Source organism: Zootoca vivipara, chromosome 9, assembly GCF_965207765.1.
Source record: "Zootoca vivipara chromosome 9, rZooViv2.hap1.1, whole genome shotgun sequence".
NCBI classification, from domain to species: domain Eukaryota; kingdom Metazoa; phylum Chordata; class Lepidosauria; order Squamata; family Lacertidae; genus Zootoca; species Zootoca vivipara.
Window position 1 is genome coordinate 61,006,968 of NC_142592.1, and position 15,058 is coordinate 61,022,025.

General features: G+C 46.3%; 1 protein-coding gene across 1 annotated transcript in view; it reads left to right on the forward strand.

Moving 5' to 3' along the window:
• The window catches only part of ST8SIA1 (ST8 alpha-N-acetyl-neuraminide alpha-2,8-sialyltransferase 1), an 84,461-nt gene that overhangs the window by 42,948 nt on the left and 26,455 nt on the right, over window positions 1-15,058 (forward strand). Inside the window, exon 3 of the mRNA XM_035127872.3 lies at window positions 8,131-8,240. Coding sequence (XP_034983763.2) covers window positions 8,131-8,240 — 110 coding nt within the window. The remainder of the gene's footprint in view (window positions 1-8,130; window positions 8,241-15,058) is intronic.

Here is a 15,058-nt window from a genome sequence, read left to right on the forward strand (position 1 = left end):
GCCATCTGTCAGGAATGCTTTGATGGTGTTTCCTGCTTGGCAGGGAGTTGGACTGGATGGCCCTTGTGGTCTCTTCCAACTCTATGATTCTAAGTAGAGTCCACCACCTCCCAAGGGAGACCGTTCCATTATCAAAACAGCTCTTACTGTCAGAACGTTCTTCCTGATGTTTAGTTGGAATCTCCTTCCTTGTAACTTGAATCCATTGGATCGGGTCCTATCCTCCAGAGCAGGAGAAAGCAAGCTTGCTCCATCTTTCACTGATAGCCGTATCTTCCATGAATTTGTCTAATCCTCTTTTCCAACCTTTGAGACTAGATGGCTATTGGCCTGCTCTTATTCAAAACTATTTCCAAAACACTCTGTATGTTCAAAAAACTCTCCACATATCGCTGGTTTCCAAAGCATGAGCATTCTGCTTTCAAGGTACAGTAGTTAGTATTTAGAGACTGTTGTGTCTGTGCCTTACAACCACTTTCCTCCCGAAATGCATATGCTTTGCTGGATTTAACATGGGGTAAGAAGGATGATAGCTGAGAAGTCCTGAGTATGGGAAATGATACTTCATGCTAAAGTATGAAACATTTTAATTTTAAAATGCTTCAAAGTTGAATGTTGTCCCTTTGTACCACTGATCTAGAAAGAAAGAAAACACCGTTTTTAAAGGTTGCAAACTTTGTGCCTGATCTGATGCAGAGATTGAGCAAACCCTGAAAGATCTAGTTGTTTCCCTGGGGCTTCAGTCGCACAGAAATAAATAACATTTAATCAGATGTATCCCTGGATGCCGCTGAAAAATGTGTCTCTGTATTAATTGGCGCCAGGAAACAATGAGTGTATCCAAGGGTCTTTACAGCTTGCTGTGATCTCATGCAGCCACATCCATTCACTTGTTTATTCACATAATGAAGTCAGCCTTCACAGTACTAAACCCCCAGACCTTGTCCCCCGCCCCTCTTCTCTTCTGGCACCCTTGCTTTGTGGATCTGCCCGAGGTGGAGCGCTGCCGAGTGAAAGATCGGTCTTTTAATACAGTAATTACAGGTGGGAACTGCAACCATGTGTTGCAGTAGAGTCTCATCCTCGTAATAGCAAGTGTTCCTGTTTAGTGCTGCAGCCAGCCAACCAGGCCCTCTTGCAGAAGATCCCCAGCTTCCCATTTTTCTTGTCCAGCTGTCATTTCACATTCCATAGCTATTGAGCATGCCTAGTCCCCTCTGGGCTTTTGCCCCCACCTCCGTTGTTTGTTTGTTTGATCCTGCTGATCCTGCTTGATCTTGGGGGAAGTGCTCTTTCAGGTACTTGGACCCCAAGCCATTTAGGGCTTTTTATGCTATACAGGCAAAGACCATTTTAAAGGTAAAGGTAAAGGGGCCCCTGACCATCAGGTCCAGTCGTGTCCGACTCTGGGGTTGCGGCGCTCATCTCGCTCTATAGGCCGAGGGTGCCGGCGTTTGTCCGCAGACAGCTTTCCGGGTCATGTGGCCAGCATGACAAAGCTGCTTCTGCCGAACCAGAGCAGCGCACGGAAACGCCGTTTACCTTCCCACCGGAGCGGTCCCTATTTATCTACTTGCACTTTGATGTGCTTTCGAACTGCTAGGTGGGCAGGAGCTGGGACTGAGCAACGGGAGCTCACCCCGTTGCAGGGATTCGAACCGCCGACCTTCTGATCAGCAAGCCCTAGACTCTGTGGTTTAACCCACAGTGCCACCTGGGTCCCTAAAGACCATTTTAAGCATGTCCAATTGACACATGATCACTGACATGCGGGTACTTCTGGATCCGGAACAGGGTGAAACAGGTAAAATTGGGGTGGGGTGGAAAGCACTTATATGTGCTCCGCCAACATACACAGGGTTCAGGAATGGAACTGATACTTTGAATAGTGCCTGGTAGCTCACAGGCGGCCCCTTTTTCTTTGCCCCTCCTTTAGAAAGAACCCAGCAGAGATCTGGTCAAACATCACCCTCCATCACAGAACTGTAGAATTTTAGAGTTGGGAGGGAGCATGAGGATCATCTAGCCCAACCTCCTCCATTGCATGGATTTGTAACCTGTCCCATGATGGGGATTGAACCTGCAACCTTGGCGTCATCAGTACCACGCTGTAAGCAACGGAGCTGTTCAGGACATGAATGACTAGCTGTGCCCTAAAAGTGCAGAGAGAAGGTTGGGGCTCTGACTCTCATTCCCTCTGTTAGCAATGTCCATTTCGAGTCTGAGTGCAGATCGTTGCGTAGGCAAAAAACTCACCATCTACATGCAAAAGGAGGAGGAGCCCTAAGGTTGTCGAAGTGCAAAAAGCTTTTAAGGAAGGAAACTGAAACGAACCAGAATAGCCCAAAGGGGACTGGCGGTTGCTCAGTGGTTAAGGAGTTCAGAGTTGGTGACAGAATGGAGAACTGGTAGGAAGGGGTGTGGAATGGAGTATCCTGGAAAAGGGCACGGCCACCTTAACAGGAGCCACCCTACACTGTGACATTCCATTGCAAGTCCTAACTGCATGATAAACGGCCATTCATAACTTGCGCATGGAGCACCTGCAGATTTGTGGCTGTGTCCAACCATCTTCCGCTTTGTTCTCGTCATGTGTCAAGGAGCCCTCACCTTCGTCACCACCTCCTAAGATGTGTTACTGATGCGATAAAAAGAAGAAGAAAAATTCCACTCGAGCAGTTTCAGGATAAACATCGGAGAAGCTATACATCCCAGAAAGAGCCCTTTGGGGCATTTAGCAGCAACACATTTCCAGCTCAAACGCTCATTTTTATAGAATTTTGGGGGTGCAGGAAAGCAGAATGGAATCCATTATTCTCCTCTTGCTATTGTAAAGCATCACTCCAACATCTTTTCGATTAGTCAGAGCCTGTAAGGTTTTATGGCCAACATTAGACACGTCTTTAATACAAAACGGCTTTTTCCAAAGCATCCTTCTGATTTAAGGCTATGTCTTTTTGTGAATCACACAACAATAAACTGTGGAAGAGTACCAGAGATCTTGGGGATTAACAACTGGTTTTATGAGTGCAGCTAGAAAGCTTTACTGAATTATTTCCCCCCATCACTTCCTCTTTTTGTATCGCTACTATCTAAGCGAGCTTCCTGTTTAAGGTTTGATACTTTCCATATCATTCTGGTGTTGTGGCCTGACATGCTCCTGTAAGCGAGGCAAACCACTTCATCAAACCTCATCATGTTTCCAAGGGCATCTCTAGATCTGACGCCTTCTGTTGCTTCATTTGTGTTCCACTAGCTAAAAGGCTGTCATTATGATGCACAGGTTATTTTAAGAGGCAGATTGAACATACAGAGGTACCTTGGTTCTCAAACTTAATCTGTTCCAGAAGTCCGTTCCAAAACCAAAGCGTTCCAAAACCAAGGCATGTTCAAATCAAATCAAATTTTATTAAACGGTCACAGACCAAAACGACTCATACAACTGATCAAAGAAGGATAACACAGGGATAAACAGAGGACAATTTCAATACAAATTAGGCCATGATAACACTGTAAAGGACATAAATAAAACCAAATATTCGCATTCGCCTGCGTATTGGAAAGCTCTTGTTTCCTGCATCTAATAGCAGCTACGCAGAATTTGGCAACATTGACAGTAATTTCAGGGACCTTATCTTCTACCAAGGCTCTCAAACGTTGGGATTCTGGTTCATTTTTAAGCTTTTGTAAGGCTGGGGCGATAAAGGTCCAGCGTAGATCCTCGTAGAGACTGCAGTGCAGCAATACATGCAAATTTGTTTCCACTTCCGATGAGCCACATGGGCAAACACGTGACTCATATGGTTTACCCTCATATCTACCTAGCAACAGTGCAGAGGGCAACACATTAAATCTGGCCAAGGTAAAAGAATGTCTATACTTGGGTATTTGCAATTTTGCCAGGTAATTTGCAAATGAGAACCCTCTCCCAAAATCTCTTATTGTGGCGTATTTGTCCATCTTGCCCATATGGCACTGCAGCTCCACGTCCCTTATACGTTGGAGCACTTGCCTTCTGGCTCTCTTGTATCCTGCTGCTAAACCAAGGCATGTTTTCCCTTAGAAAGTAATGCAAAATGGATTAATCCGTTCCAGACTTTTAAAAACAACCCCTAAAACAGCCATTTAACATGAATTTTATGATCTACCCTGTTTCTCATATTTTAAGACATACCCATAAAATAAGCCATAGCAGGATTTTTAAGCATTCATGGCATATAAGCCATACCCCGAAAATAAGACATAGTGATAGGCGCAGCAGCAATGCCGGCTGCGGCAGGAGGAGGAGGAAAAAAATAAGACATCCCTTGAAAATAAGCCATAGTGTGTTTTTTTGAGGAAAAAATAAATATAAGACATGTCTTATAATATGAGAAACACGGTAACAAGACCACTGATCTATAAAATGAAAGCAATAATCAATGTACAGTACTGTACTATAAAATAAGACAGTATTGTAGATGATAAAAATTAAAATTATTTTTTTTCTTACCTGCACTGATGAGAGCCAGTGTTTGGATGGGGAGCTTTTATCCATTTCCACAGTCACACAATCAATCAATCAATCAGTAGCTGAATTGGGTTCCACACAGTCACGAAAACAAATTAACCGAAAAAGCATCAAAAACAAAAACGCAAAATAAATTGCAAAAACAAAAGCGCCAAACTCAATCCATTCCGGAAGTCTGTTTGACTTCTGAAATGTTCGAAAACCAAGGCGCAGCTTCTGATTGGTGCAGGCGCCCCGGAAACAATACCCGATAGCCGCACCAGACGTTCGGCTTCCAAAAAAACTTTCAAAAACGGGAACACACACTTCCAGGTTTTTGGTGTTTTGAGAACCAAGGTACCACTGTATAGCAGCACTATCTTGGTTTGCTGGGACCAGCTGGTTTACTGAGACCAATGCAAACTGCTGGCGCTGACCTTTGAAGCTTTAACTGTTTGGCGGTCCAGGGTATTGAGAAATTAAGAAGTCAAGGCTGCCTGCTTGCACATCTAAAGCACAACTGCATGCATTGTGTTTTATCACTGTCCAATGGGATGAAGTGTGCTATGTTGGAGAGCATCTAGCAAAAACCAGCAATTGAGTTCCCCTGGGACCCTCCAAAGGAAATTCTCCAAAGAGGTAAAGGTAAAGGTAAAGGGGCCCCTGACCATTAGGTCCAGTCGTGACCGACTCTGGGGTTGCGCGCTCATCTCGCATTATTGGCCGAGGGAGCCGGCGTACAGCTTCCAGGTCATGTGGACAGCATGACAAAGCCGCTTCTGGCGAACCAGAGCAGCACATGGAAACGCCGTTTACCTTCCCGCTGTAGCGGTTCCTATTTATCTACTTGCATTTTGACGTGCTTTCGAACTGCTAGGTTGGCAGATCTGTTAGTTACTGATTTATCCAGTGTGCTTTTAATAAAGATGAAAAATATGTGAAGGTTTAAAAAGGAGAAGCTCCCTCTTTCTCATGTGGCATTTAGCAGGGGCTGCTGTGTCGCCATGGACTGCAGCTCTTGCATGCTGATGAGTCCCAGGTGAAATATCAGAGTAGATCACACGCTTTTGCATGCAGAAGGCCCTAGGTTCCATACCTGATGTCAACAGGTGATGCAAAAGAACCTCCTTTGCCCGAGACCCCAAAGAACCACAGTCAAAGTAGACAACACTAAGGCAGCTTGGAGTGCAGCATTGCTGAATGAGGACTTACAAAGAAATGACCCCCTTTATTCAGGCCTGAATCAAGACCAGGGCTCAGCAAACTTTTTCAGCAGGGGGCCAGTCCAGTGTCCTTCAGACCTTGTGGGGGAGCGGACTATATTTTGGAAAAAAATATGAACGAATTCCTATGCCCTGCAAATAACCCAGATATGCATTTTAAATAAAAGGACACATTCTACTCATGTAAAAACACACCGGTTCCTGGACTGTCTGCGGGCCGGATTTAGAAGGTGACTGGTCCAGATCCTGCCCCCGGGCCATAGTTTGTCTACCCATGATCAAGACAATGGCTTTTTGGAGCAACCATAGAATTTGTAGAGTTGGAAGGAAGCCTAGCCCCCTGCAATGCAGGGATCTTTTGCCCAACATGGGGCTCGAACCCATGACCCTGAGGTTATGAGTCTCTTGCTGTACCGACTGAGCTTTAGGGGTAGAGTTTTGTATGCAGAAAATCCCAGGGTTTTAAGGTTCTGGCGTGGGATAAGACCTTGTAGATAATACGATGGGAAATGTTTTCAGCCCCAGGTCCCATTCTCTTATGGTGAACTTTTGGGGGGCCAGGGGCCAGTGGTGATTGAGACCAGATTCAGACTTTTACCTTTTGTCCAGCAGGCCTGCATTCCAGCCCAGGCAGAAGTCGGTGGTTTCACACACACACACACACACACACACACACACACACACACACACACACCTCTACCTTCCATTCAGGTAACCAAGAGGCAATATCAAAGTTAAATGGGACATTTCATAGAATTGTGGAGTTGGAAGGGTCCATGAGGGTCATCTAGTCCAACCCCCTGCAATATAGGAATCTTTTGCTCAATGTGGGATTCGAACCCATGACCCTGATATTAAGTGTCTCATGCTCTACTGACTGAGCTATCCAGTTTCAGCCATGCAAAAGCACTTGAGGGTATACCGAGTAACCAACTAGGGATATAACCTGGGAAGAAGTGGTGTCGTCTTGGGAGGATAATGAGGGCCAGATAGAGAAGTCTGGGGGGCCACAAGCAACCCCAGACCTGGGATTGCCCACCCCTGCCAAATAGACTCATGGTCTGGTTCAGCAGAAGACAGTTCCCTAGATTTGTGTGCGAGCTCCTATAACTCTGCTAACAATAAAATTCTATTTTTACTAAGGCAGTGAAATCTAACAATTACAGTGCAGACATAATTATATTATGCTGATCATTTGCCAGGCTAGAAAGGATGATTTGTTTGCTTAGGCCCCTGCATGATGTTTCTTAGAAAGCAGCTTGCTGAAGAACCCAGAAGATATTTACATTCCTGGGCGCCAGGATTAATATCTAACTGCCCGAGGCACCGAAGCGCTTCAAATTCTGTTCAGCCTTGATTATAATAGTATAAATATTGTTTATATTTTTCATTCAATATTGTTGGTCTCTGTGGGAAATTGGCATAATTAACAATGGAGAATTGCTGCCGCATAATAGGTATGAGCTTGAACTGAGGAATCTCCGACTCTCACCATAAGAGTCGCAAATGCCTTTTCTCGCACTCTCAGTTCCCTCTTCTGCAAATTCTTCTGCAGATTCCGACTGAAACACCAGGAAGAACTTTCTGGTGGTAGGAGGTGTTTGACAGTAGAACAAATTCCCACGAGAAGTGGTGGATTCTCCTTCCTTTGGAGGTTCTTAAGCAGAAGTTGGATTGACAGCCACCTGTTATGTATGTTCTAGTTGAGATTCCTGCATTGCAGAAGGCTAGACTAGACCCTCAAGGCCCCTTCTATCATTCTATGATTCTATGATCTACAGTCAAAACCAGGCACCCCCAAACTTTGGCCCTCCAGATGTTTTGGACTACAACCCCCATCATCCCTGACCACTGGTCCTGTTAGCTAGGGATCATGGGAATTGTAGGCCAAAACATCTGGAGGACCGCAGTTTGGGGATGCCTGGTCAAAACCAAAACTAAATAAGCAGAGAGACCATAATTTATGACTTTGTGAGGCAGTTCCCTGGTCAATCCTCTGAGTATTTTTCCTAAGTCCAATACCGAAGAGGTGGCAATGTATCCAAATGTTGTAAAATCTCTTAGATCTGTTATGATGATTAGCTCTTGTCCCGTTTGTTCCTCTGATTATATGTGATGTGGTTTTTTTCTGCCATAAAAAGTTGGAAACCTTCCCTATTGCGATGGATAACAAAACTGCCGTGGCAGGAAACTCGTGTCCCTCCAGATGTTGTTGCCTTCCAAACTCTCCTCCTGGCCAACGTGGAGCATGGAGAGGGCCCGATGGGAGTTGTAGGCCTACAACATCTGGAGGACTCCGCTTTTGGCTCCTAGCCTTGGCCTAACCTCTCCCTAAAACCCCTTCCCGCTTAGCTGGTCTCCACCTGAAGCTCCTGTGTGAACTCGTCCATAAAAACGGGCCTTGTTTTCTGTTGCCAGGCAACGCCATTCCAGCTGCCATTGAAGAAATGCTCTGTGGTAGGAAATGGTGGGATTCTGAAGAACAGCGGCTGCGGCAGACAGATAGACCAAGCGGACTTTGTCATGCGGTAAGACAGTGGCCCCGCTGTGGCATGGCGTCCCTGCCCCCTCCGTCCCTCTCGTTTCACAACCACAACCATCCAACGATATGGGTTTTTTCTTTTAGTTTGTGTTTAACCGTAGATGGTCTCTTTTTTCTCCCTCGGAGTGATTTATAGGGGTGGGAAAGAGCTGTGGCAGATAGGCCTTTTCCCTCCCTTAACAATGCAGGCGCATGTCACTCTTCAAAGGGATCAGGGGAAAACGACTAAGTAAAGGTGCTTTAATCAAACGGAAAGCTAAGGGAGATGGAAGAGACTCGGGTCCCTTCTGTTTTCCTTGCACGGAAGACCTTTGGATCCTGTTTTCTCAGGCTCCATTTGCACCATGCATTTAAAGCGCTATGATACCGCTTGAAACACTTGCACACACCCCATGGATCCTGGGAACTGTAGTTTGTACAGGCTGCTGAGAGTGCTTAGGCTGCCCCTATTCCCTTCACAGAGCTACAGCTCCGTGAAGTTAGAATTGTAGAGTTGGTTCCATCTAGTCCAGCAAGGGATCTTTTCCCCAACGTGAGGCTCAAACCCACATCCCTGAGATTAAGAGTCTCATGCTCTACCAAGTGTTCCTGCTAGCTAGGGATGATGGGAGTTGTAGTCCAGCAACAGCTGGAGATCCACGTTTGGGAAACCCTGGTATAGACAATTCTACGTTAGATGAATCAGTAGTCAGACTTGGCATAAGGCAGTTCCCGGTGCTCTTACTATTGCCTTTTTGAAATACGCTCCTAGGATAAAATCCGATAAAGTTAAGAAAAATCAAATGGAAATGACTGACGCTAAGGGGCAGGGCATCTCCTTCCCATGTAGCAGGCCTCAGGTTCACTCTATGATGGCATCTCCAAATAGGGCTGGGAGACACCCCTGTCAGAAACCCCAGAGCGCTGCTATCAGTCAGTGTAGACAACAACGAGTCGAATGGACCAGTGGTCTGAATGCCATGAGACCATCGCCTATGTAACCTGGCCTCCGAGTTGGCAACTCAGTGGCAAAAAGAACAGTGAAATCCGCGGCATGAGGAATTGTGAACGGGCCTTTGGTGGATGGGGTTTGGGGTCTTAAGGGTGCCTGCTTCGGCCTTGTTTTCAAAATGGCTTCCCAAGAAAGCTAGTTGCTGACCATGGATGTTGACAAAAGGCTCCTTATCCCTGGAGCACTGGCCGTTTTCTCCTGGAGTATTCAATTATTAAGTTCTGCCAGCGTGGTATTTTGGAGCCGCGGAGGACTGTTGCTCACTTAGGCATAAATGGAAGAGTTTAACAGCTCTCACAGATAGGAAGAAACTGGAGCTCACTCGGCCCCTAGCCCTTGCACCGCTAATGTCACTTTGAGGCTTTGAAAGGGTTTCAAAGGCGGCAGAGCCGGGACCTGCGCTTGCTTCTCTGTCAGTTCCCCGTGCTGGAAAGGATATTGATGTGATGTGTGTAAAGGAGAGTACAAGCAAGCTGACAAGTGGGTTCCACAGATCAAGGTGAAGTGAAATGTGAAATTTCACGGCACTTCTTAGCAGGAGGAGATCTGAGGAACGGGAGGGGGGATCTTTCTGAAAAGAAGTGCATTTTACAGGCCCATTTTATCTATGTCAGTCAAACACAGTCGGGTAGAGAAAGCGGGTAGGGAGACATTTCCTCCCTCCTCTCAAAATATAGCAGTCGTTTGGTGAAGTTGAATATTGGAAAGATTGATAACAGACAAAAGGAAAAGCTTCCTCATTTGGCACACATTTAAACTATGGAATTGAGCATAAGAACATAAGAGAGGCTGTGTTGGGTCAGACCAAAAGCCTATCTAGTCCTGAATCCTGTTCTCACAGTGGCCACCCAGGTGCTTATGAGAAGCCCACAGACTACCCATAATGTGTAACCACAAGATGGCCACCAACTTGGACTACAACTTCTATCATCCCTGGTCATTAGCCGTGCTAACTGGGGCTGATGGGAATGGAAGGCACCAGGTTTGGGGAAGACTGATCTGGTGTCTTGTCCTTCCCTTGCATCCTGCAGAACATACCTGCTAGGGCTTCTTTACGAAGCTTAGATGGGTTTTAGAATCACAGAGCTGGAAGGGACCCCCAAGGGTCATCCAGCCCAACCCCCTGCAATGCAGGAATCTCAGCTAAAGCATCCATGACAGATGGTCATACAATCTCTGCTTAAAAACCTCCAATGAATGAAAGTCCACAACCTCCAGAGGGAGATCATTACAATGTCAAACAGCTCTTACTGTCAGAAAGAAAGTAACTTGAAGTCATTGGTTCAAGTCCTACCCTCCAGAGCAGGAGAAAACAAGCTTGCTCTATCTTCCATGAGATATTTGAAGATAGCCATCATATCTCCTCTCAGTCCCCTCTTTTCCAGGCTAAACATACCCATCTCCTTCAACTGTTCCTCATAAGGATTGGTTTCCATACCCTTGATCATCTTGGTTACCATCCTCTGCACACCTTCCAGCTTGTTGATGTCCTTCTTAAATTGTGGTGCCCAGAACTGGAAACAGGGCTCCAGCTGTGGTCTGACAAAGGCAGAATAGGGCAGTACTATGACTTCCCTTGATCTGGCCACTATATCTCTGTTGATGTAGCCTACAATAGCATTAGCTTTTTTTGCTGCTTCATCACACTGTTGACTCATATTAAGCTTGCAGTCCACTAAGATGGAGGATGGATGGCGGCTAACAGATTGAGATTGAATCCTGACAAGACAGAAGTACTGTTTGTGGGGGACAGGAGGCGGGCGGGTGTGGAGGACTCCCTGGTCCTGAATGGGGTAACTGTGCCCCTGAAAGACCAGGTGCGCAGCCTGGGAGTCATTTTAGACTCACAGCTGTCCATGGAGGCACAGGTCAACTCCGTGTCCAGGGCAGCTGTTTATCAGCTCCATCTGGTACGCAGGCTGAGTCCTTACCTGCCCACTGACTGTCTCTCCAGAGTGGTGCATGCTCTAGTTATCTCTCGCTTGGACTACTGCAATGCGCTCTACGTGGGGCTACCTTTGAAGGTGACCCGGAAACTACAACTAATCCAGAATGCGGCAGCTAGACTGGTGACTGGGAGCGGCCGCCGAGATCACATAACACCGGTCCTAAAAGACCTACATTGGCTCCCAGTACGTTTCCGAGCACAATTCAAAGTGTTGGTGTTGACCTTTAAAGCCCTAAACGGCCTCGGTCCGGTATACCTGAAGGAGCGTCTCCACCCCCATCGTTCTGCCCGGACACTGAGGTCCAGCTCCGAGGGCCTTCTGGCGGTTCCCTCATTACGAGAAGCCAAGTTACAGGGAACCAGGCAGAGGGCCTTCTCGGTAGTGGCACCCACCCTGTGGAATGCCCTCCCACTAGAGGTCAAAGAGAACAATTACCAGACCTTTAGAAGGCATCTCAAGGCAGCCCTGTTTAGGGAAGCTTTTAATGTTTGATGGATTTCTGTATTTTAGAATTTCTGTTTTTTTGGAAGCCGCCCAGAGTGGCTGGGGGAACCCGGCCAGATGGGCGGGGTATAAATAATAAATTATTATTATTATTATTATTATAAGACCCCTAGATCCTTTTCACATGTCCTGCTAGTTGCTTTAATTCAGTCACTTGGCTTTCACCTGGGTGAGAAATAATAATAATAATAATAATAATAATAATAATAATAATAATAATAATAATAAATAAATAAATAATAATAATAATAATAATAGCTTCCAACCGAATATTAAAAACAATACAGCATCAAACATTAAAAATGTCCCTAAACAGGGCTGCCTTCAGTTGTCTTCTAAAAGTAAAATAGTTACTTATTGCCTTGACATCTGCTGGGAGGACGTTCCACAGGGCGGGTGCCACTACCGAGAAGGCCCTCTGTTTGGTTCCCTGTAACCTCACTTCTCGCAACGAGGGAACCGCCAGAAGGCCCTCGGTGCTGGATCTCAGTGTCCGGGCTGAATGGTGGGGCTGGAGACGCTCCTTCAGGTATACAGGACCAAGGCCGTTTAGGGCTTCAAAGGTCAGTACCAACACTTTGAATTGTGCTCGGAAACGTACTGGGAGCCAGTGTAGATCTCTCAGGACCAGTGTTATGTGGTCCCGGCGGCCACTCCCAGTCACTAGTCTAGCTGCCACATTCTGGAAAGTTTCCCTCTGCACCCCAGTATCCCACCTCACCTGGAAAACCAGCAAGGAACAGGTTTTAAAAACTGGCAGGCAGTGGTAGAACAACAACAGCATTAAACATTAGTGGAACATTCCAAGCGTTAAAATCCAGGCATGCAGGAAGCCGCAGCTGTTACATTTCTGGTTGCCATACAGTTTTTGAAGGAAAGGACAACAACTTTAGAGAATGCAAGTGCCATGGAAAAGACAGGAGGGGGGAAGCTAACTGAGGATGGCAAAGTAGTGGCTGCGTCGTCACTGCCATTCATCACCACAGTGGCATCAACATCGTATTGTCTTGTCTAGAAGTGCTTTGATTCCCAAGTGACTTGCAGAAGAAAAGAAAATAACACGAGTAAATGGTAAGATGCGTCCAACTCACAATATCAACATTTCAGTTCAAATGGGGGATGGAACGGGACTATTGAAGCCAAACAAGAGTGTAAGGAAGCAGTCTAGGAAGAAAACCATCTCACAGCAGGTCCTAAAATTTAAAATCTCTAGATGTGGGAAGATAAGGAGCACAGTGGATCTCACTAGGGAGGGATTTGCAAGACGTCTTTCATTGTCGTGGCCACATTTTCATGCACTTGCACCATTTGGGTGGGCAACACATTAAGTTTAGAAGAAGGATGAGGCCAGTGGCTCATCTAGTCCAACCCTTTGTTCTTGCATGGGAAGCCTGCAAGTAGGACTTGAAACACAACAGCCCTCTCCCCATTTGAGATTCTCAACATGTGGTATTCAGAGCTATATTGCCTCCCAACAGTGGATGTGGAGCATAGCCATTGTGCCTAGTAGTGGTTGAGAGCCTTATAATAAATAATAATAATAATAATAATAATAATAATAATAATAATAATAGAATCATAGAATCGTAGAGTTGGAAGAGACCACAAGGGCCATCAAGTCCAACCCCCTGCCGAGCAGGAAACACCATCAAAGCATTCTTGACATATGCCTGTCAAGCCTCTGCTTAAAGACCTCCAAAGAAGGAGACTCCACCACACTCCTTGGCAGCAAATTCCACTGCCGAACAGCTCTTACTGTCAGGAAGTTCTTCCTAATGTTTAGGTGGAATCTTCTTTCTTGTAGTTTGAATCAATTGCTCCGTGTCCGCTTCTCTGGAGCAGCAGAAAACAACCTTTCTCCCTCCTCTATATGACATCCTTTTATATATTTGAACATGGCTATCATATCACCCCTTAACCTTCTATTATTATTATTATTATTATTATTATTATTATTATTATTATTATTATTATTATACCGCCCATCTGGTCTAATCCAAGTTGGCCATCACTGTCTCTTGTGGGAGCAAATTTACTATGTGAGGAAGTACTTCCTTTTGTCCTGAACCCCCAACTCGTCCCAAGGTCTGGTATTATTGTGTGGGAACCCTTTTTCTATGCACTTTCTGCACAGTATAGTAGGGTTAAAAAGTAGTCTTATACGCAGGAATATACAGTATATGAATGAATGAATGTCACACAGGAGTTGTGAGAGCAAAAGGAAGAGGCAGGCCTCCAGCTACTCCTCGAAGAGTAGATTGTCCAATGCAGGGTTTCCCAAACTTGGGTCTCCGGCTGTTTTTGGCACTACAACTCCCATCACCCCTAGCTAGCAGGACCAGTGGTCAGAGATGATGGGGATTGTGGCTGGAGACCCAAGTTTGGGAAACCCTAATCTCGAGCATTTCAACAGAAGGTCTACCTTGACAGCACTTGTCAAGGTTGTTACGACTACTCCTGAGTAACGACCTTCCACATGCTTGTCTTTCAAAAGTCTTTATTAGTGCATCTTATTTACAGTGTAACGAGCTGCTGGTTCCATGTCTTCTCATTCCGAATCAGAATCCGGCACTGCCCCTTTTCGCGACTTTGACCAACATAAAAGCCTCAGGACAGTGAATCTCCTCCCCTTTCACCTCCTCCTCAATATCAGTGTCGGGGGGAAGGGTCTACGGTCTGCCTTCTGCCTGTCCCCCCTTCCTGCCTCTCTCTCTTCCTGCCTGTGGAGCAGGGGCTCTCCAATGCTGCCAGAGCCCTGGCACTCCTTCTCCGTCGCCTGACTCACCCCTTCAGACCCCGCGCTTTCATGACTGCTTGGAGACGAGCTGCTACTGATGAGAGGGGGGGTTCTCTGTAATCCCTCCCCCTTACAGCACTAAAACAAATGCAATCATAGAACTGGAGAGTTGGAAGGGACCCCAAGTCCAGCCTCCTGCAGTCTCAGCCCAAGGGCAACGGAGGGCATTGAGTTGTACACTGATTGAAATTAATGGGCTGTTATTTCATTGAGTCTGTTCTGAGTAGGGCTAGTACTGGCGCTGTGGTCTAAACCACTGAGGCTCTTGGGCTTGCCAATTGGAAGGTCGGCGGTTTGAATCCCTGCAATGGGGTAAGCTCCCATTGCTCTGTCCCAGCTCCTGCCAACCTAGCAGTTCGAAAGCACCCCAGTGGTGGGAAGGTAAATGCTTTCCCGTGCGCTCTAGCACTTGTCGCGGTGTTCCGTTGCGCCAGAAGAGGTTTAGTCTTGCTGGCCACATGACCCGGAAAGCTGTGGACAAAGGCCAGCTCCCTCAGCCTGAAAGTGAGATGAGCGCCACAACCCCATAGCCTCCTTTGACTGGACTTAACCAGGGCTCCTTT